The sequence below is a fragment of the Anser brachyrhynchus genome (assembly GCF_964034855.1).
Source record: "Anser brachyrhynchus genome assembly, chromosome: 4".
NCBI lineage: Eukaryota > Metazoa > Chordata > Aves > Anseriformes > Anatidae > Anser > Anser brachyrhynchus.
Window position 1 is genome coordinate 47,562,746 of NC_137698.1, and position 21,345 is coordinate 47,584,090.

General features: G+C 41.8%; 1 protein-coding gene across 5 annotated transcripts; it reads right to left on the bottom strand.

Moving 5' to 3' along the window:
* Positions 1–373: 373 nt before the first annotated feature.
* SPARCL1 (SPARC like 1) lies at positions 374–19,749 on the bottom strand. 5 transcript variants are annotated; one of them, XM_080591689.1, is made up of 11 exons: positions 18,936–19,749; positions 12,213–12,330; positions 12,036–12,089; positions 8,566–9,729; positions 7,330–7,396; positions 6,569–6,687; positions 5,856–5,976; positions 4,956–5,092; positions 3,925–4,073; positions 2,883–3,031; positions 374–1,479 (listed from the first exon to the last, which is right to left on the bottom strand). In XM_080591689.1, exons 2-11 carry the CDS (start codon positions 12,273–12,275, stop codon positions 1,454–1,456), a joined length of 2,049 nt encoding a protein of 682 aa, XP_080447815.1. In that variant the 5' UTR covers positions 12,276–12,330; positions 18,936–19,749; the 3' UTR covers positions 374–1,453. The 5 variants fall into 5 exon arrangements, with proteins under 5 accessions (XP_080447815.1, XP_080447814.1, XP_080447812.1 ...); XM_080591688.1 differs by having other exon boundaries at positions 374–1,482; XM_080591686.1 differs by having other exon boundaries at positions 374–3,031.
* Between the last annotated feature and the right edge of the window lie 1,596 nt (positions 19,750–21,345).

Here is a 21,345-nt window from a genome sequence, read left to right on the forward strand (position 1 = left end):
TGCGGAGAACAGGACAGTCCCTTGTGTGTTGTCCTGTCCTAAAAAGGGCAACGAACTCACCTGGATCGCTCTAAGTGGGCTGACTCATGGCTGTAGAAAGAGCAAGTAAGCAATAGGCTGCGGGCAGGCAGAAGAAAAGGCTGTCAAAAGTTCCTCGTCCTAAGAGATGTCAAGTCCCAGAGAAAGGCTCTTTATCAAAAGGAATTAGCGCAGTGCATGTGTCATTGTACATCTAATCTGGGTTTATGTGTACAGGCTGCTGGGTGACGTCGCAGAAGGTGCAGCGGGTGACAGGTCGGGCTTACAGGGGAAACTGTAAGGGCAATGACATTCGCTTTTGTTGGGAGGGTACCATCATTCAGGTGGGGGGGGGGGGGGTTGGGTGGTTTGGGGTCTGCCTTTGTAGGAAGAGTATTTTGGGTCTCCTGTGTAGAGCAGACACTTGGGGTGTCTGTTCTTTGTGAAGTGTTTGGCATGACATCACAAAGCTACTGGGATTCAAAACTAATATTTCTGTCCTTGCTTTTCCATGCCTAAATTGTGCTCGCTTTCAGGCAAACAAGAGTTGGCAGGTGGTGAAAGGAGTAGGTGGTGGTTCTTTCTGTGGAAAAATGGTGGCAGTAGTTAATGCTTCTGTGGAGGAAAGGAAGCCACTGGAGGAGAAGTTGCAGCTGAGATATCTCCTGCATTCTTGTGGACCTATCACTAATTTGTCTTTGTATGCACACCCAGGCTTGCTATGGTCCTTTCAGTTGTTTGTTACACAGTTGCTCAGCTGGAATTCAGTGTGTGACACACTTCCTGCACTGTTACTGTTTTTTCCAAGGGACAGGAATTGCTGAAAAGCCGATAATGTTCATGCATTAGGAATTAGAATTTACGGACTGCCAAATTCTGATAATTCTGATCTATCCTGGAGTTTCTTTTCCAGCCTTAAATTTAACATGGATTTTCCACTGAACCTTTACCTTGAGCTTTTCTTTGACAAAAGTCTTAAAAATGAACAAACCACAGAACAAAAAAAATCTAGGTAGACATTATCTTTATTTGACACTTCTATGCAGAATGTTAAACTGACAGTAACAGGAAAAGAAATAAATGCTATGTCAAGATAGGTTTCAGATCCACATCCTATAGTTCTACTGAAGAAGAGCTTTGTCAACAACTCGGCTCTTGGGCTAATTCTACTTGCTTCAGAGAGGTCATAGGTACATGCGGAGGAGAACACTTCTGTTCAGCAATGAGCCACTTGGAGTTCGTAAATTTTTTTGTTAGTGAATTTATACCAGTTATGCACTTGTGTTATTTGAGAATAACTCAGCCTACAAGAACCTTATGACAACTTTGTTCTGAAAACTATGAAGCTGTTAATTACAGTAATAAATGGGCTTTATATATTTGACCAGTTGTAGTGCAGCACTAGGATACTGGCTCAGAACAGGCTCATCCAGGCTCAGAACAGGAGATTTTCATTTATGTCTTCTGCAACATAGAAGAAAATGTTAATAACATTTGAATACTTGATGCCAAAGTATTGTTTTTATGTAGTGTTGTTATTAAGAAATTGACACGGGAAAATTTAATCGGGCTTAGGTATGGGAACATTATTGGCACTAAAAAATACGGTTGCTGTTATAGTCAGGAGCCATTCCTTTCGAGCCTTTTTGGTAGGTGCTTCATTGTTCATTGTGTTAGGTCTTAAGCTGCTTGTGAGTTGAGAATCACCTACGCCCTTACCGTCAGTCTTTACTAAAGGATGAACCCTAAGACCTTCTCTGGATGAGCAATCATTAGCAGCAGTACATGCATATTTTAACTCGTAGCTTATTTCCACACGTGGTTTGTTACTCATTAAGTGTAGTTAGAAGAGCTGGAAAAATTGTGTACAGAGTATAAACTCAGTGAATATCTGACCTCTGCTAATCAGCCTCTGGTTGAGTTTAGGGAGTAGCTAGTAGGATTTTGAAAAAAAGTTTTCAATCTGTGTTCCTAGCTCAGCTTCTATCATGCACCTGTTCTAGGTTTAACCTGTACTGCTGCTACCCTTGTTTAAAAACTGGCTGCATTGCTTAGCTGTCACTCAAGGCTATAATGTGGATTTCTAAAGAGTGCCCTAGATGGAATGTCATCATGTTAATGTAACATCAGTCACAGCAGCTTCTGTTCAGCTGCTGCCTAATTTTGGAGACATCACAAGCACAGTAGTGCCTAGCCTTTTAGATATCTCAGGTGTCTCTGGATCGACCTGAGCCAAACATATGCCTAGCACGTGTAGGATTGAGAAAATCCCTCTGCTGAAGCCTCAGGAAGCACCAAGTCTGGTGGGCAGCCTCAGCATGTGTCGCATTAGGCACGGGTTAGGTTAAATGCACTGCCCGGCCTACTGCTGCAGTGTGACGATGGTGATTGTGTTGCATATTGTCAGGTACAGATGAGTATAGTTAACTGCAGATGTCTCAGTTAATTTCACTACTTGGCCTGAGATTCTTCAAGTGCATCTTCAGTCGGTATGCTCTGACCATTGGTTTACATTACAAGTTTGCTTAGCCTTGCTTTTGGCACTAAAGGATGAAAAATCAATACTTCGGGAGTGGTGGAGACAGAACATACAGGGTCAGACACCACAGAGAGGAGCGATTTCCTATTTATTACAAACTACCTCCCAAATTATTCCTAGCGAAAAACATGACTTTTTCCTGGTTGTGTCAACCATTTCAGAACCTTGCATCTTTCACTGTCTTGTCATTACTATTCCTGTTGCTGTTGTGCACACTAGTCGTAGCTTCTGTCTAGAATTTTTCTTGTACTTTATGGCCTGAGACTTAGCCAAGTATTAATGAGAACACTTTGTCCTGCACACCTTCCTGGTCTTTGAGGCTTACCTTCCTTAATCCCAAAACAGTGGCACCACTCCTTCAAAGCAATGAGTTTGTCTTGGTCTCGGTCACACTCCTGGAAGAAACGGGTGATGCAGTGTTCCATGGGAACGAGGGAGGCTCTCAAGGGAGCGAGCTCTGAGTGTGTCAGTGATCTGAAAGAGCAGATATGTAGAGGTATATTTCAGTGATAAATCACCAGGATCATCAAAGATGCTCAGTGTGGCTAGAAGATGGCAGCAGTGGCTTTGACAGAGAAGCTCTGGTGCTTCTGTAGTGACTCTGTCCTGTGTCCTTAGGGTGATGTATAATACCTGATAATCTAACATAAGCTTTAACTGCTCTCTCTAAAATCTTTTACCTACAGCAAGCATCATTGTCCTGTGTTTACAGTTCACCAGTGGTGTCATTTTGCTGTTGATCTTAAGGAGAAGTTTGCAAAGGTGCTTAGTTGTTTTGTAAGATGCTAGGTGTGATCAACACGAGGTATTAAGGGCCTGCACCCTTGAATCGTTGGACACTGATCCAACACTGAGTGTTCTGATGGAGGGCCTGAAATCTGAGTCTTATTTTCAGAAGTAAGCTGGGGCTTTCTCTGAATTGTGACATTAGTGCTGTCTTATTGTACCTGCTCCTTAAACTGAGAGCTTGTCAGTATTGGTTTAATAAACAGTACCTCACTAGTGAATTATTGCTGACAGGCATCTGCCCATTGTATTTAGCCTGTTTGTCCTAGGTTCTGTGGCAGCTGGATCTCATGAACTGCATTCTCCTCCATGATCAGGCCATGAGTAGCAATTAAGAAGCTGTAGAGTTAGCTGTAACATGATTATGAAAAGCAAGAAGATAGCAGGTTCTGGCTCAAGACACTGCTCCAGCGCAGCAGTGAAATGTCCTGTGTTTCAGTTGAGTTCTGAGGGGGGGATACTGGCTTGTATCGGCTGAGGGACTGGTCCTGTATGTCAGAGGATGCTTGACGTGGTATAGCAAGGTAAAACAGCCTTAGCTTGACCTGCAAATCAGAACTTAATATGCAAAGAATTTTTACCTGTCAGCTGGGTGCTGATCAAGCTGATGAAACTGCCAGTGCACAGGATAAACGTACATGTGATAGTTTTTCTCAAAGTCATGCAAGAGAAGCTCAGCTGAGTGGTTACCAGCCATGAGACGCTTTTCATTCTGGTAGATCTTTTTGACCTGAAGACCACAGAGAAATCCATTTTTGTTTAGGGGGGGAAGATTGGCCTGAAGAGAGCTTTCCAGCAAGGAGATGATTTGAAGAAGTGGCTCTTGATAAAATACTACAGAGGAAAGGGGGTTTAGTGTTTGTGGCTGTATGCTGTACAGAAAGTTTACCTCAAGTTTGCCGAGTGATTGGTGGTGGCTGTGTGAGCTTCAGTAGTAACTGGAGAGGAAATCAAACCCCTACAATGTAGTTATCTGGGCCAGCTAAACAGGGCAGTAGCCTCAGGATATGAGACACAAGCCACTGTTCTGGGGTAAGCAACTCCGCTTTGGCATGGAATAAGCTATATCAGATACCAGGTAATTCATACCATTTAGTATGAGATGTTCCTGGTCAGCCACAGGCCCTCTTGGTGTTTATAGGAGTAGTCTTTGGTACTCCTCAAGAACATTTTGTGTAAGCCTGCTGTCGCCTGCTGTTTGCATCTTTGATTCCAGAGTTAGAGCAGCCCAGGGTTTTGTTCAACTTTAACTATTTGTCTGCAGATCAGCTCTTAGGCAGTTATGACGTCGGTATCTTCAGAAACTGCCTACTGTCGCCAATTTATCTGATGTAAATCCTTTGTCTCCCCCTATTTAAGAACAAAAATGCTCAGTGGCAGTAAATGCTAACTATGCTTTAAGCCAATGTAGTGTGATTCTGCTTTAGGTCTACTGGGTGGTAGAAAGTTGGTTTTCACTTGAAAACTGAGTGTCACTCACTTGGACCAGATGACCTCAAGATGTCCCTTCAAACCTCAACCATTCTGTGATTCTGCGAATGGCTTTTGCGGGCTGCTTCATCACACTCTAACAATGTAACTGCATGGTCCTATTCGAAAATGGATTGCTTACCTTATTCCTTTGCTTTTCAGTTAGGAATCCAGTTGTATCCTGATCATGTTCATAATATTGCATGAGGATGTTTTTGAGCCAGTCTCTCATACGGAGGGGGAACTGATCTACTTCGTAATCAGTACAGTGAGGTATGTCTGTGCCAGACAACAAAGTTTTTGTTAATGGATCGCTTGTTAAATACTCATTCAAGCATTTCTGAGCCAAGTTAGACCTGATTCTTACTAGCAAACTTCCAGTTCATCTTAAAATTGATGTAGTTAATACATAAAACTGGGAATGCAACTAATGGGTTCAATAATAAATGTATAATTCATTGATTGGTGTGCATCTTTTACCAGTTGCACAAGCCACAAGCTTTACACACCTGTGCACCTTAAAGGCAGAATTGTGCAGTGAAGCTATGATCAATCTATTTACTTGTATGAAAGCGGAGTTTCTAGGAGAAAAGGAATCTCCTCCTCCTGGGATAAACGGCAACTGAAGAAGAGCTTAGAAATCAATTAGAGCCTCTTGATCGTGACTCCTGTATTTAGGTGACTTTGTTTTTTACCTTGATATTTTCATCTATTAAGTTGATTTATGTACTGTGGTGGGTTTTTTTTTTGAGAGTAAAGATATGAAAAATCTTCAGATGGTAAAGAAATACAGCAATAGTGCTGGGGTTGTGCTGATTGTAAGCACAGGAGGGATGTATTTGGGATTCAGCCACTTAATAACATTAACTGTAGGAAAAGTGAGTTGTTTGACATGGTTAGAATTGGAAAGTCAGTTTTACTTATGAGTTAATTGATGGAGAAGGGGGAGAGCACAGGAAGAAAGCAGATCACTAACGGTTAGCTAGTGATGCTAAGGCTTGTTTATATCTAAGTCAATTCTATATGGCAAAACAAGTCTTACATTTGCAGGAGCCCATATAGTCTAGGTGCAGCTGGCGTCCCATTTTTGTTCCTTCAAGTTGACATTTGGTACCAAAGAGTTGGCATGTACCGTCATAAGTCTTATTATCTGTGCCACAAACCTAAAGGAGTGAAAAACAAACACACCCCCACCATGTTCTGAAAAATTACCTGGTCAGTAAAGGAGGCATTACAATAATGAAGTGGTTGTTGCAATATGCTGTGGCAGTTGTGAATGCCCCACAGAGACTGGATGTGATCAGAAGTACTGAAAATTTTGGTTATAATATGCCTACATAGAGATTAGGTGACTGTACTTAAGCACCCTATTTCAAGACACTTGAATTTATTTTCATGTGGTAATAATACAGCAATTGAGATGCTGCTGGACTATTGCACTAGTATTTGCTATATGCTCGGAAACCTTAAATGGATGATGACTACTTTTAATGGCAGGAAAAAGCCATGTTCCCTGAGAGAAGACTAATGGCAGAAAATCACAGTAAGTACTTTCTAGCTACATATGTTAATACTATTCTCAAGTATTTGTAAATGCTGGTACTCTGTGCTTACATTGACAGTTACTGAAATGACCCAAACCTACTAGCATGATTTTTAGGGTAGAATTATTTGAAATAATAGCAGGGGAATGTGGTATCCTGTAAGTGTTGTAGCTGGATTTCCCACATGCTGTGCACTGAATGTAATACTTACACGCTCATAATCTTTGGTGGAAGGGCAAGCAGCAGGATCTTGGCAAATACAGCCGGGTTTCCCTTGTCTGTCTGCCTGGCAGACTTTTCCTCTTTTGCAGTGGAAGTTCCTGCATGGGTCTAGTGGTAAGATCAAGAGGGAGGCAATGTTAGAACAGGATGAAACCAAGCATTTCTGTCAAGTACTGCTTACAGTTGAAGCAAAATAGAGCCAAACACTCACCAAGGAGTCAAGTGTTTTTTGTAAGTTTATGAAAACATAGCTGGATCTTTCACTGAATAATACAGCCAAATTTTAAGTGCATTATTTTGAGGGACTCATGGTGTTCCCAGGCTTGAGTTGGATGGGGAAACGTTTCTTAGAAAAAGCTTTCTCCTGTAAGGGCTGACGTTCACTTCCAGCTTTCTTTGAAACTTATCCCATGCGTCCTTGCTGCATCTGAGACACTTGACCCATTCCTAGTTTAATTCAGGCTAGAAGTGTTAAACTGAGGAGTTTCAGTGGAAAATGTTTCCCATTCTGCAATGCTGACACAAAAATATGTACGCTATCTAAATGTTTTTGAGAAACAAATGAGTGAATCCAAGGGTGTGCAAAAGGGATTGTTCTTGGAACATATCTGTGGTGCAGGATGATGCACCAGCGCAGGTCAGTCATGTGAAATGGCTTGCTGCTGAAGGCAGAAAAGAACTGCAGGCCAGCACATTCCCCAGTCAAAGAGAGTTATGGTGATGTGTGGGCTTTGCATGTGGTTTACTCACCCGGAAAAGCCTCCCCAGTGCTGTTGCTTGCACTTCTCACACTGTATGAACTGCCTGTGGTCTTAACCTGTACAGTCACAGAGAGAAGCAGAAGCTGTGGTAAATCTTGGAAGGAAAAAATACTTTGGGAAATTTTTTTTCAGATACAAATATAGACCTGACTCAATTTGCTATATTTGCTACAGAAAGGGGTTGTTGTGCAAAATGTGTGACAGTTGTATGAGGCCTAGTATGAGGTAGTATATGAGGCCTAGTATTAGTGCTCTCTTTTCTGGGGAAAAAGTAATGGGTGGAGAGAAGCTAGGAGTCCAGCAAGACCTGGGCTCCTTGTAGTTTCGCACTGACTGACATAGAGCAGTGGTCTGCCTTGAGGCTTGGCAGAACTGGCGTTTTAGTCCTTACTTGGGTCGGTGGTCCCAATGGGTCAGTGAGCATAGACAGCATCTCAGTAGTGCCTGGGAGCTGCAGCAGCGCTGTGAGTGGCCATGCTGTGTGTGAAGAAGGAGAAAGGATGGATGTGTCCTCAGTCTTGTCCCTCCTACAGCGCTGTGGGGAGGTGCCTACCATACTCCATCTGGAAAGCTTTCATTGGTTTTCAACAGTGTAGATGTTGAACTAACAGATGTAGCAAACAGTCTCTATTTTTAATGGACGTCTCCTGCTTAGCTAGTGGCTGACACTGATGTGGGAGGTCAGGGTGCAATATTCTCTTTTGTCTGAAGGGACAAAGTGCATATCCTTCATCTTGTGCAAAAGTCTGCTAGCCGCTGGGGTGGTCATGCAGGGAATCCTGTCCCTTCCCTTGAAAAATGTTCAGTTTTGTAGGAAAGGTATGCATGAAAGTGGGAGAGGGGAGTGAACAGACTTCGGTACTTGGGTTGAGACTTGGTTCCAAGTGTTGTTATAGAAGTGTCCATGTTTATAAGTACGTTTCATTACATGGCCCATTGGGACTGAAGCTATTACGTGAGCTGTGTTCACTTCCTTTCTGGACAATTTATTTCAATGTTGTACATGAAGTGACGCGTAACAAACTAGGTTAACAATGTGTAAAAGGAGATCAGACTTCTCCAAAACATTAAGTTTGGTAGACCCATTTTTTCTCCAAAATGTCCCCTTAATTGCAAGGGGCATATGGGAGCACATAAAGGAGCTCTTAATCACAAGAAGCTTAAATATGGGACTGATTTTTTTTCCCCTCTCTACTCTTCCAGTTATATTTTAAAGAAAATTTACCTCATCTACAGGTTCCATTGAATTCACACTCTGAACAGAGCCGCTTGTTTGCAGTTGTTGCTTGCTGTCAGAATTAGGCACCTCATAGTGGTAGTTAGCATCTTCAGAGTGAGTAAGGTCTTTAATTTTGACACCTTGGTGATCCCATCTCTCTCTCTGAAATGCACTGTCATCCCCAGTGGTTCCTTCTCCTTCAGGCTCATTGCTGGTGCTGTCTTGGTCATTCCTCTGGATTCTCTCCTCTTCCTCATAGGCTGCTTCTTTCCAGGCATTGCTGAGATCTTCCTCACCATCATCTCCACTATCGATATCATCCTTATCAATACTACCGCCCTCCTTATCCTGTCTTTTCATCACCATGCCGTGATCGCTCTGATGGTTTACTTGAAAACTATCTTTGTTTTCTTGGCTTTGCCATTTTTCATCTTCATCCTCATTATGACTTTTCTTTGAGAGGGGGATTTTTTCTTCCTTATAGGGCTTTTCATGACTTTCCTCTTCCTCCTCTGTGCTGAATTTCTCACCGTGTCTCTTGGTTATCTGGATTGGCTGACTGGAATCTCTCAGTGTTTCATCAGACTGCCTGCTGTTTTCTTTCTGCTGTCTCCTGTATTGGTTTCCGTGACTTGTCCGGTGGGCTTTGTGCTTCATATCCCTGTAATCAGTCACTTCCCCCCATTCCTCGTCCTCTTCTTCCACGTTTTCCTCTTCATCGCTTTCATTGTTGTTTTCAGATAGGTCAACTGTATTTTTATTATATTTCCATTCATTATGCTCATGATCGAGATTGAGAGCATCCACTGGATTTTCTCCAGCATCCAGTGCTTGGTTGGCTGTGTTGCTGTGTTTCTCATGCCTCCTGAGCTGGTAGTGGTCAGAGCTGGACCGCTCTCTTCCACTGCTGCCAGAATCACTCTCCTGGCTATCAGAAGTCAAGCCTGGTGTACCCTGCAGGGAAAGGAAGTTAATGCTCTTCAGACTGGTTTTCATTTGATGCTCGTGACCACTTTGTCCGTGTCTTCTAGCTGTCCAGGGCTTCTCCCTGTGCTCAGCATCTGCTACTGGTGTCTTTGCTTTTATGTTTCTGTGGCTGGGCTGCAAGTCACCCTCGTTTGCAGGCCTTGTCTTCCCTTCCTCTTGGGCTTCAGAATGAATAGGCTTAGTCTGAAGGAAAAAAGATGTTTAACAAGTAGATTAATAAGTCTTAGGGCTTCATTTTGAAGTAGGTGCAATGGCATATACATCAGAGAAACATGACACTGTTATGTTCTTTGTAAGTGACTTTTTAACAAGTTAGGTCAAATGATGAAATTGACATCTGATATCCTTTCTGCTTCTCAGTGAGTTGGCTTCAGTCCCCTCTTTCTGCATGGCTAGAGTTTAAGTAGTCCATGCAACTCCACCTAAGCTTTGAGGGGAGCTGAGAGGCTTTTATTGTGTGCAGTGACGTCAACAGCAAAACCGGTAACTTGAGGGCAAGGTACAAATCCTCAAGGAGAAAGCAAGTTCTAAAATGACTGCTCCCTATTGCTGCAGGGATTCCCTTTCTGCTGTTAAACAGCATCACAGCTACTGCAGGTGGAGAACAGGAACTTCTGATGTATTTCTGAGCACATATGGGTGTTCGGTGTTGCTTTTACTAAAGTACAGCACTGAAACTGGTTTTCCTCAAAGCTTTCGGGAGTCATTTATGAAAACAGAAGTTAATTCTAAGTGTCCAAGTTGATGGAAAAGCATTTCCTTTAGTGTGGGAAGAATCTTGAATGCTTGGAAAGAAACACTCCACTAACAAATACTTAGACAAATAATTTAAAACAAATACTGTAGGATTAGATGTATTTATTTGGCTCATGGCAGATAAGCTATATCCTGTTTCCTAATGTCAAGATGGTATCTAAAAATTGTTTCTTTTGTCTAGTGTACTTAGTGATGCAGGAGAAGTACTAGGCAAAATATTCACCTTATGTTTTCCAACTCTTAACTGTTTCAGGAAAAGAACGCATATTGACTGAAATCTAATAAGGTCAGTGGGAACTTTGTCCAGATGAAATGCATTTTTCTTGAAGATGTTATAAAAGGTCATTATGTATTACAAAGCATCACAAGATGAAATCAAACCAAACTCAACTTCATGAGTAGTTTGTTTTTCCTATGTTTTGGGGCACTGTGGCCTGAAACATATTATGCCTTTATCTTGAACCAAAACCAATCTTCTGCAAAGGGCTTGGAATTCTGTATAGTTAACAAAAATAAGGTCAAGCCTTCATTAAAATCCTTTGCTCTGGGTGCCCCTGTTTGATGAAACAGTTTTTTTTTGAAGATATTTTGTCTCCTGTCTCAATAGGAAGCTTTTATGTGCTGCAGCTTCAATTTGTTTGTGCCTGGATGTGGTTTTCAACTGTTTTTTTTTAATGCCATTATTTTTATTTTAAAATAAACCTTTATGACTCTTTTGTTTGTAAAGATACTGGGGTCCCTTAATATGATGATCTAAGTTTTGGTCAATGTAGCTGTAGTCGTCACATCTTAGGGACAACTGGCCTTGGAGAAATGCTGTGTATTGATGTGGAACTGATGGCTTATCTGTCTGGTATCACAGTGATTTCTTTTCATGCAGGTGTCTGCTTCTGGGATATAGCTGTAGGCTGCCAGCTGTCCCAGTTCTGCTGAAAACTTGACTAGGAACAGATACTTGCTTGGTTTTCATAACACAGAGCGCTGTCTGGAGTGACATAGAATGCATCTAGAAAGCTGCACGGAGCTGGATATAGTTATAGGAGAATGTTAGTAGGGGAGAAGGGATTTTGTATGTTAGTTCTGTACAGCATCCTCTGAATTTAGTTTTTACAAAACTTGATTGGATTGGAGCCCATGCCCATTTTGTCTGAGCCACAGATGCTCACCAGAACAGTGCATTACAAAGCAATTTTCATTTGGCTTGACCATGAATGAAAAATTGGGAGCTCTGTCCTTAGCCCGCATGCATGGCTTGGCACTGCTGAAGTCATTGTTCTCACTACCATCAGAGCTGCCTATCTGGCTTCTCAGCCACAGTATGGTTTTCCGAGCTGAATCTTTCTAGTGCTCTGTATAGTGAATAACAAAAGCTATGGTGGCTAAAATTCTTACGTTTGAGACTTTGCATATGATGACTTGACATGATAATTTGAGGATTGCATCTTATTCCTTCAATGGAGCAGTGAGGATCACAGGCTGGGTTGTTGGTGGAGCTTATTGCCTCTATGAAAATGAGTGCAATGTTTATAAGGGAATACATGTATATAAGTCAAACTTCTGTTTTGAGCTTTAGATTTTGTCCTGTTGCATTGCTAGCTATGTGATGTGCAAGGCATGATATGCTCTGTAATAATTTGGGGACGGGGGTGTTAGGGTATGTATGTGGTAATGGCTTTTCATAGTTGGTATCAAAAATATACATTGCCTCTTAATGCTTTTAAGAACATCAGTACCTTTTCTGCAGCTTTCTGTCCCCAGGCTCCAAGTTGGTGGTTTAAGGGATATGTCTAGAAGAGGCAATTATTAAAAATCTGTATGTAAATAATTTTGTATAACTACGTGGATTAAGAGAGTATTCACAGGAAGGGAAAGTTCAAGTGAGTGGCAATAATAGTGTGGTGAGCACTTACTGGAATAGCCAAAGCTGATCCTAGCAGGCAAATCAAGAGCATCAGAGTCTTCATGGTTTTCATCTCCTGAACAGGCCAATAGTTAGTGGTACAATGGAAGGGTTTGAAGGTTTCCTTTCTGCAAGTAACATCAAAAGAAACCAAGTTAGGTTGTGGATATCATGGTTTAGAAATAATGGATGGAAGCAACGTGGTGGCTGCTGTATGGTACAGATCAGTCCAAAGCCCTGTAACATTTGGATGCTGTGACCACTTGTATGTGAATTCAGGTGTTAGACCAGCTTATTCAGGGGGTGCTTTGATCCTGGTTCTTTTACCGAGCTTAGGTTGCATGCTGTACCCACAAACTCTAGTGGGCTCACTGAAAGGCAGAGTTATAAGTTCTGTCCTGTAAAGCTTTATCCACTCTTCTGAGACAGTACTTCTTGGAAAACATGTCCCTCCTCATGCAATTTTGGGATGCTGCCTGATTGGCATCCCTACAGCCAAGGGCTGCTGTACTGTGCTGCAGTAGTGGGAAGAATTGGGTGGTGAAGCTCTGTTCCAGCAGGTTTCAAAGCCAGAAGCTCTGCGTAGAATGCTCAGTGCACTGCTTGAGTCCTGCTTGGGGAGCACCAAACCCAGCTCTGCTACATACCAGTGTGAGACGAGCAGCTGAAAGAATATGGGATGCAATTGGAGTTCTGCCTGTGCCAACCTTCTTAAGTGAGTGAGAACTTATTTTTACTTAAGTGAGTGGCAACTTATTTTTACCTTGCAGGTATCGCTAGTATATTCTCTCACCTATGCAGAACACATGCACTGGAAGTTCCTATAGCTGTAGCTGTATCACCAGGAAAAATGGGGGAAAAAAAAGGAATGCTTATCCTTTATTGCTCTTTTGCTTTCTTTCTGTTTTTCATTTCCTTCTCTACTTTTACCCCTGGTCGTAACTTCCTTCCGTAACATTTTTCCTTTGCTTCTGTTTCCGTCCACATGTTAATGGTTGTTCTTTTCCTTAGAAAGTCTCCTCTGTCTTCCCCCTCCTGCCCTTGAAAATATTTTCAATTTCTACATCACAAATTTTCGTTCCTCCCCCACCTTTATTAATCTAAACGAAACACCTATTCCTCTGTTAACTGATGCACTGTAGTCTCTGTTACTGGTCAAGCTCCTTGGCATATGAAGAAATTGGCAGTGGTTCTTTCAGTTAGGTCAACCGTATGCAAATGCATGAGGCTCAGTGTATGGTTTCCAAATGTTCATCCAGGCAGTTGTTCTTGATTGGGGAGTGGGGGGAATAGACACCAAAACCCAAAAAGGGGGGCGGAATTCCAGAGGAGCTTGTGCTTATTGGAGCCAGAGTGTGAACCAACTAACAAGCATCCTGGTTCCTGCCATGCCTAGATCTGTTGGGAATATACAGATTGGAAGCTTACTGTGTTTTCCAGCATTCCTGAATTATTTAATGTCAATATCTTTTAGTTAATGAAGAGCAAAATACTTAATTAGTGGGGCACATCTAGTATGCAAACAATTTTTCTCTCAATGAACTAATTCAGTCTCCAAATGTGGCTCAACATACAACATCAATTATCTCTTTGGCATCCAGGGTTAGCTGAGATTCTCTCATAGAGACAGAATATAACAAAAGCCATCAAAGAGGATATGCAGAATTCCTAATTATTGCATATAGGCAATCACTTCAGATTAAAGGCACATTATGTTAGACTGAGAGCCATGCAGGTGACTTACAAGAAAGTGGTGTAATCAAATTGATTATTAACATATAGCCCCAAAAACTGTATGCCATGCTCTTGAAGGCCTGGCAAGTGACCGAGGGAAGTAGTAGTTGAACTGCAGTTTTACAAGTCAGGTAGTCTTCATCTGTCTCCTTGTTCTTGGCTAGCAAAGCAGCTCTGGGCACGTCTTCCCATCACTGAGTTTCTCAGCTTTAAAATCACATTAGATGCATTTATTCTGGTAAAGTACTTTGAGAACTATAAATGGATTTGATTTATGATTAGGTTTTTCAAATCTGGCTCTAACTGGGTAAGTTGGCTCCACCACCTTTATCCAAATAACAAAAAAATGGTTGGAATAACTCTTGAGTTCATGCGGCAAAACAGATCTTTTGCATTGTTTTTCTCTTAGTCACTAGCCTGCAGTCACCCATGGGAAGAATCAATCTTTAATTATCAGAGAAGTCTGACCTACTTGAACTGAGTATAGGAACTGAGTCTAGTTAAGCATCTCTTCCTGTCGTGATAGTCCAAATGAGTTGCAAGCACTTACAAAATGATCTGCAGTGGGATAACCTGCCACAAATCACCAAATAGCATCTGAAGAGTTAAACAGCCTCTTGAGCTGTGATGCTTACGCAAGTATTGCCCTTGTTAATTCCTGTTGTTTCCCTTTTTCAATATGGCGGCAATAGCATGCAGGAAGTGTTTCCTCGCATGGGTTTCGGAGCAAGGAGTTCTGGGGTTCTTCAGAACTCTGGTGCTTCATATTGGACCTGACTGCTGTGAGTGAAATATCTAATTTGTTGTTTTGTTTCTGGTGCCAATTCCATTATGCTATCAGTACAGGGAGCTGTTTGAGGCGGGCAGACGGAACTACTGAACAAGTTCAAAAGCCACAGTAAAAAAAAAAAATAAAAAAACTCAGTGCTGGCAGCATTCATAAAGAAGGGGGAGCAGTGGGGGAAGCTGGGATTGCTGTCATAAAAGCTGCAAAGTCAATAACACGGCAGCTGGGCTTCAATAAAGGGGAAAAAACATCCTTGTACAATGGGCTGTGGTCCCTTCGGTCCTCCAGGGGTGAACAGAGTGTTTCCGTTGGCATTGCTTCATTTTCGGTGAGGCGCCAGGGGCTTGGCTGTGAAATATGCAAGGACCTTTTGCCAGAACCCAGGAGAACAGTTGGGTTTGGTACAAATAATCCATGTGAAGGATTTGAGGCAGTTTGCTGGAGCAGGGGATTTAGTTTGAGGGGTAGTGCGGTTAGGGGGAAAAAAGCACAAAGAACTCTTCCTGCAAGCCTGCTGCCCTTCTTGCTGCCAAGGTCATGGCAATGGCATTTTTGCACTTGCTCTTTTAGCCTTCTGGTGCTAGAAAAGACAAGTCATTGTTACAGAAGCTTGGGCAGGTGCAGAGATGAGTGGTTTTGTGGGTCATAAGTAATGCATGGTAATTAAGTTGATGGTCATGGAAGAAGTTCAGCATTACCTAACTGTCATATGATGCAAGGATCTGCATTGTGACAGTACCTTTTTTCTACACTGAGATCTAAATGTGAAGACAATTTGTTCTTACTTTAATTTTCAAACTTATACTACAGGACAGTGCCTAAAAACAAGCTTTTGTAATGCTTGAGATCAGCAAAACTGCCAGTGTGGAAGTATTACGGTGGGAGCTATTTTAAAAGCAGCAGCCATCTACATAGAGCAACGCAGTCACCACACTTTGCAGTGAAATCTGTAGGAAGGCTTGGTCAAAAGATAATATGCAGTGTCTTAAATTGGAATTTTTGGACAAAGAAATGAGTAATTGGAAAACACTTTTGTTTGGGGTCTTGAGAAAGCAATGCTAACCAGGCCCTCACTCTGCCCTTTTTCAGTCTTGGAAAGAAATTGATTTACCTGAAACTTGGAGGAGGCAAAAGCTCTGACTCACTTCATCCATGACAGTGGGGTCTCTGTAGGATACGTGCTGCTCAGCTTAATATGGGGGAAAAAAAGGCCTTGCTTCACCAGTGACAGTCGTTTTGAGTAGACAACCCAAAAAGTCTCTTTTTCAGATAACAGTGCAGAGCTGCTGTGAGGAGACAGGTGAAGCTAAGGAAGTTTTTGTGCACTCAGTCCTGTTGGACTCAGGTACATTGGGCCATATTCAGTCATTCCAAGGCAGGTTCCTGCAGCACTTGCACATGGGAGTAGTCCCAGCTCACGAGAGCCTCTGTCAGGATATGAGCGGAGTTATTTTATGAGGAGCAGTTGGCTGCGAGTATGGGCTGCATGTGACATGGTCATCTCCAAAAGTACCCAATGGCCTCCTAAGCACAGTGAACACCAGTTGCAGCCTGTGGTCAGACCCGTGACCAGCAAGAGCTGCAGAAATGTATGATACGGTAAATGAAATTATCTGACATATCAATAGCTTTTAAAACAATGTATGTTAATCTACTTGGTTTGCTGAACTTGCAAACAATAGCCATGTCCATCCAGACAGGAGAGAGAAAAACAGATCGCAAGCTAAATTGCAGTGTATCCTTAAGTGTATTAAAAATGACAGACATCAGTGTTTATAGTTAGGTCTTTGGTCTGGAAACCTGATGGTTGTAACTCAGTGGTTCAAGTTTTACATAAGACTTCTGCTCATGTCTTCCAAACTTAGGTTGTAGAGATGATTGCTCAGGGGTTTATTTCACTCCTCCTAGTCCTGCAGTTGCTGGCATCTTAGCAGACACTCGAGCAATGCACTCTTGGCCATCTAAGAAACTTCTTGTGAGCTTATCCTTGACAGGAGGACTGTGCAAGGGCTGCTGCTAATCAATTGTGTCAGCAGTCACTTGAAATACTGATCAATGACGTGATTTTTGTCTAGAGGTCTAGAAGTAATGACATTTGACCTGCCTGCCAGTCTTGCCTGTCCTCAGCTGTGCTGTACCACATGTATTTTGAATAACAGTTCTGCTCAGTCACCCAGGGATCTGACAACAGTTCACTGTTTCTCATTGCTTACAGCAGGAAGCCTGCATCTGAAGTGGGAAATCAGATAAAATCGTCTGCAAGAATAGATGAGATGGCAAGTGCAGTCTTTACTGCTACTTCTTTGTTTTGTTTTTGGTTGAGCATTTTTGTTCAGCCACTGAAATAGCAAGTCTCATGCAGCTGACATGTAGCAGGTTCTCTAGCCTTTTGAAATGCCACCCAGAAATGATTAATTGGTGGAGGTCATGGCTGAAGGTGACAAATGCCTTGTGATGGACAAAAGAAAGCATGTGAACTGACCTAGTTTCAGCTCTGGCAGTGGGAGATAATTCTGCATGGTCCTTGGTCATTAGACCTAACTCTAGAAAATGAAGTTACCTAAACTGCCACCATCACTAATGAGCGTGGCTGTTGTCCAGAATTCAGAAAAGAGAATTAGAAGACAAGTCAGCTTTGGAACTCAGCTTCTCATTGTGTACAGGGGACACCAAGTCTCATCTCATAAGGATGAGACTTTAGATTATGAGCTCTTTAAAACTTTGAGAGTCAGGTGAAGTGTGATAAGACGTTGATGTTTTTCATAATTCATTAAATGACAGAAGCTTTAGCTTATGCTCACGTACCCTAAAGTATCATCAGGAAGATACGCAACGAATTGTGAAATCAGCCCATTGAATCAGTTTGAGATTGCAATAAAATAGTCTTACTTGAATTCTTGTGAAAGCACTGTCCTTGGTGGTGTGTCAGCTCTGTTAGTAGGAAATGCAGATGCTGATGCCTATCCTCACTGATAAATACTTCTAAGATGTGGACCTCTTAGGCGATAATCACAGCACAAATAGTTGTGAGTGGATCAAGTTTTGTGTACAAGTATTTGGTGGAGTATGGAAACTAAGAATTCACTGTACAAAGTCTTGCTATAACCAAGATGTGCATGTGATGTTCTTCTAGTGCAATTGGTACAGAGCTCGTAAGTGTAGGTCTGTTTCAGAAATTCTTGTAGGAGTATGTGTGTACACACACATACCTAAACTGAATCACGTGTATGTGCATACAGAACAAAGGCACAGTTACATCTGATCAGAGTAAATGAAGAGAAAGCAATAAAAGCACATCCCAGAAGGTGATATTATTCTACTTTCACTCTGCACCAGGAGATGGCTGCTAATGAGACTCAATCCTTTTGATGTTACCAGTTTTACAGCTGCAAAAGCCTTTGGTCTTGATGGCTGTTTAATTCAAAAATATGAAACGAAAGTACTTGAGGACACCTAGAAACAATTATTAAATAAAATATTTCATCTGTGCTTAATGTTATTGTTAGATCTATTATCTTTCCTAAGTAGTTTAAGTCAAGTTCAGGCTATTTTGATTCATTTTGAGATGGGATGAAATGAGACCTCTTAAATAGTGAGAATGTTTTTCTCTATTTCTTATGAATTAGTGATTATTGCTGTGTCCCTGAACCTGCCTTTCCTTTGCAGATCCTGTAGGTTCTACAGGCTTCTACCGGTTCTACAAATAACTTTGTGAAAGGTTCCTCCAAGACCAGCCACAGCTCATGTGTCTTCACTTCCTTGTGGGAAAGGACAAGGGTGTACCTTGCTTTTTGTGGCCTTTTCTGTCAGATGAGGTTCTTGAGCTGGTAATGCAGGAAATTGTCAGATGTTGGGAAACCAGGTTGCCCAGCAGTTTCAAGTGGACATTTGTACACTTCTGCAAGAGGTACATATTTTGCTTCACTGCTGTTGGCTCTCACATAATGCTTTATTGTTTTGCAGGATCACAGGGAAAATAATGGTCTCAACAGTAAGATAAAGGTCACCTTTTTCAACACAATAACTATACAGTGCTTTCTCTTCTACAGAACACGTTTCTTCCTGCTCCAGGCATAAATGTCTGATATGATTTATCCTTAAAATAAGCAACAGTACTCTAAGAAAACGTTAGCTATTTCAGTCCACAGGGGGGGAAACAGAGGATTAGAGAAGATATTCTATGGTTTTAATTAAAAAGTAAAGAAACAGTACCATAGCAGTAGAAGAGGTGCTCCTGCTTGGTTATCCACTGACACGCTGGAAATCCGTGAGCCTTGCAAGATCTTGCTTCTTTCCCTGTGGTATATTTTAGCATATAGTATGGACTCTGAGAATGTTTTGCTGTGAGCTTCAGAGAAGGAAGATCTGATTCTGTGGATCTCAGTAAAAATAAATGAACCACCCTCTTAGGCTTCCACAGGATGAGGTAGAGGGGTGGGGGGATAAATTAGTGAAATTCTGCTGAATTAATTGAATGAGAAAGACCATTCAGTGTTCATAGGCTCTGGGCCAGTGGAGCTCAGCCACAGTGTGGGAAGGACATATTTAGTCTTTCAGGGGGAGGGGAGCCAAAGGGAATGGGTGCAATAGCTCTGAGGCCAGCCAGTGTGGCAGAAAGAGCTGAGCTACGAGTTTGGCCGGGGCAGTCACGTTGCAAGCCTGGGAGCAAGAGAAGCAGGGAGGATGCTGTCCTTGCTGAGCTTTTTGGTGTTGTTTCAATATACTGCATGTGGTGTGTGCAAGCCTGCGGAAAAGAAGGGAAAGGAGTGAAAAGTCAAGCTCTAAATTAAAAGAAAAGTAGATGATGATAACAAAGGGATTGTTTGGAGTTTTACATAATTCTTGAGCATTGGCTCTTTTAATGCTGTTGCCATTGCTGTGCTGTCTCTTGGAGAGTGATGGTACTAGCAGAGTGAGCTCGTGTATGTGTGAAAAGCTCTGTAGGTGGCACCTGTCTGGAACAGGTGCCTGGTGGCTTTTGGTTTTGTACTGACTCCCTAGTAATGAGTTTAATCTTTATTTTTCCTTTTTGTTGTTCTAGAAAATACATCTCCTGAGCTGACATACTTCAGAGGAGGTTCTCAGATAACAACTAGTGGAGCAGATGCACCGAGAAGAGGCACTTTCAGCGGTGTGTGCGGTAGATTCAGCAGATCCAGCCTCCTATTTCCCATTCTTCCAATATCATCTGTTACTGACGAGGGCATTTTGTATGTTGTCCTTACACAATTGGCAGAGAGGTCAAAGTAAAGTGAAATGAATTGCATGAATGTTGCAAACTGTAATGCAAATTCTGAAAAATAATTCTTTTTGGATGATGTTTTGACATGTTTTTTGAAGGTTACGGTTGTACTAGCTTCTACTCTGTTCATACCACAAGGTAACAGATATCGTGAATCTGAGTAGACGAGCTACAGTGAGAAGTGTACAAAAACTTACATTGTTTTGTATGGCCAATTATGAAAATTATTGTTAATGAATTAAAAAAAAAAAAAGGCTGATATCACAGCTGAGCCATCTCTCTGTAAACCAAACAGAAAATCAAACTTATAAAAAAGCCTGTGAGAAATTCTTTAAATCCCTTCCCCTTTTGTCTCTGCTTCTTTGCCTGGAAACTGATTGATGCCTATTGGAGTTGAAATTCTGCTGTTCTGTCAGCTAGTCAGCATCTGAAGGGAGAGGTGAGATTTCAGAACTTCTGTTTTTTTGGGTTTTTTTTGTTGTGTATCAATAAAAAGACCATCCTTTTTATTTATTTAGAATTTTGCAGTGCGCCATGCACATCCCTCTTTTTAATATGTCTAAGTTTATTGGGGGATGGGAGGTAAGTGTTTTTCTGTGATGATTAAATATCCCAAGTATGGGCAGATCCTCAGCTAACAAATCAATGCGCAGGTAGTTCCCAAGAGGTTAGAACAAATGGTCTAATGCTAATCTTAACACTAGCTAAAACATGCAAGGCTTAGTTCTGGTAACACTTGGAGACAGTAGCTATTAAAATTGACCTGCAATTCCCACTTGACAAAAAAGGTGCCAGATTCTCTCAAATACCCTGTCTGTGTAAGGATTTCCACCCAAGAATTAGGATCAGATCACATTCTTGATAGCTGTGCAAAGAGCTGTGTAGGAACTTGAGGCTGGAATTTGTAGGAGCCAGAAGGTTATAAAAAAAGGTGTATGTGATTTAAAAGCTTTGCCCGTCTTGGTTTTCAACAGATGTATTGGGACTTGGGGGAGGAAGAGGAGGGTTTGATTTTTTTTTTTGAAGGTTTTGAAAGATTATGCCTTTGTTATTTGTTGACTGGTGTAGCTTATCAAAGCTCTTAGTTATCTGCAGAATGTTCCACAAATCAAAGTCTGTTTTTGCCTTTGATTAAAAAAAAAAAAATATCGGTTAAGAAAAGACCCCTGGCTGCTCCCTGAATGTCATCAGGTAGCTTGAGCTTGTCTCAGTCATAGGTGTTGGTGGGGATGTCTGCAGTGAGTCCTGCAGTGCCAGGGAGGGTCATTTTAGGAAACCCTATGGTTTATGGAATGATGTTTCCATCACCAGGAAGAGATGCTGTACTGTCATGGTAAAGTATGTGGGGGAGGGAAGCTGAGTAGTTGGTGTGCCGGAAAA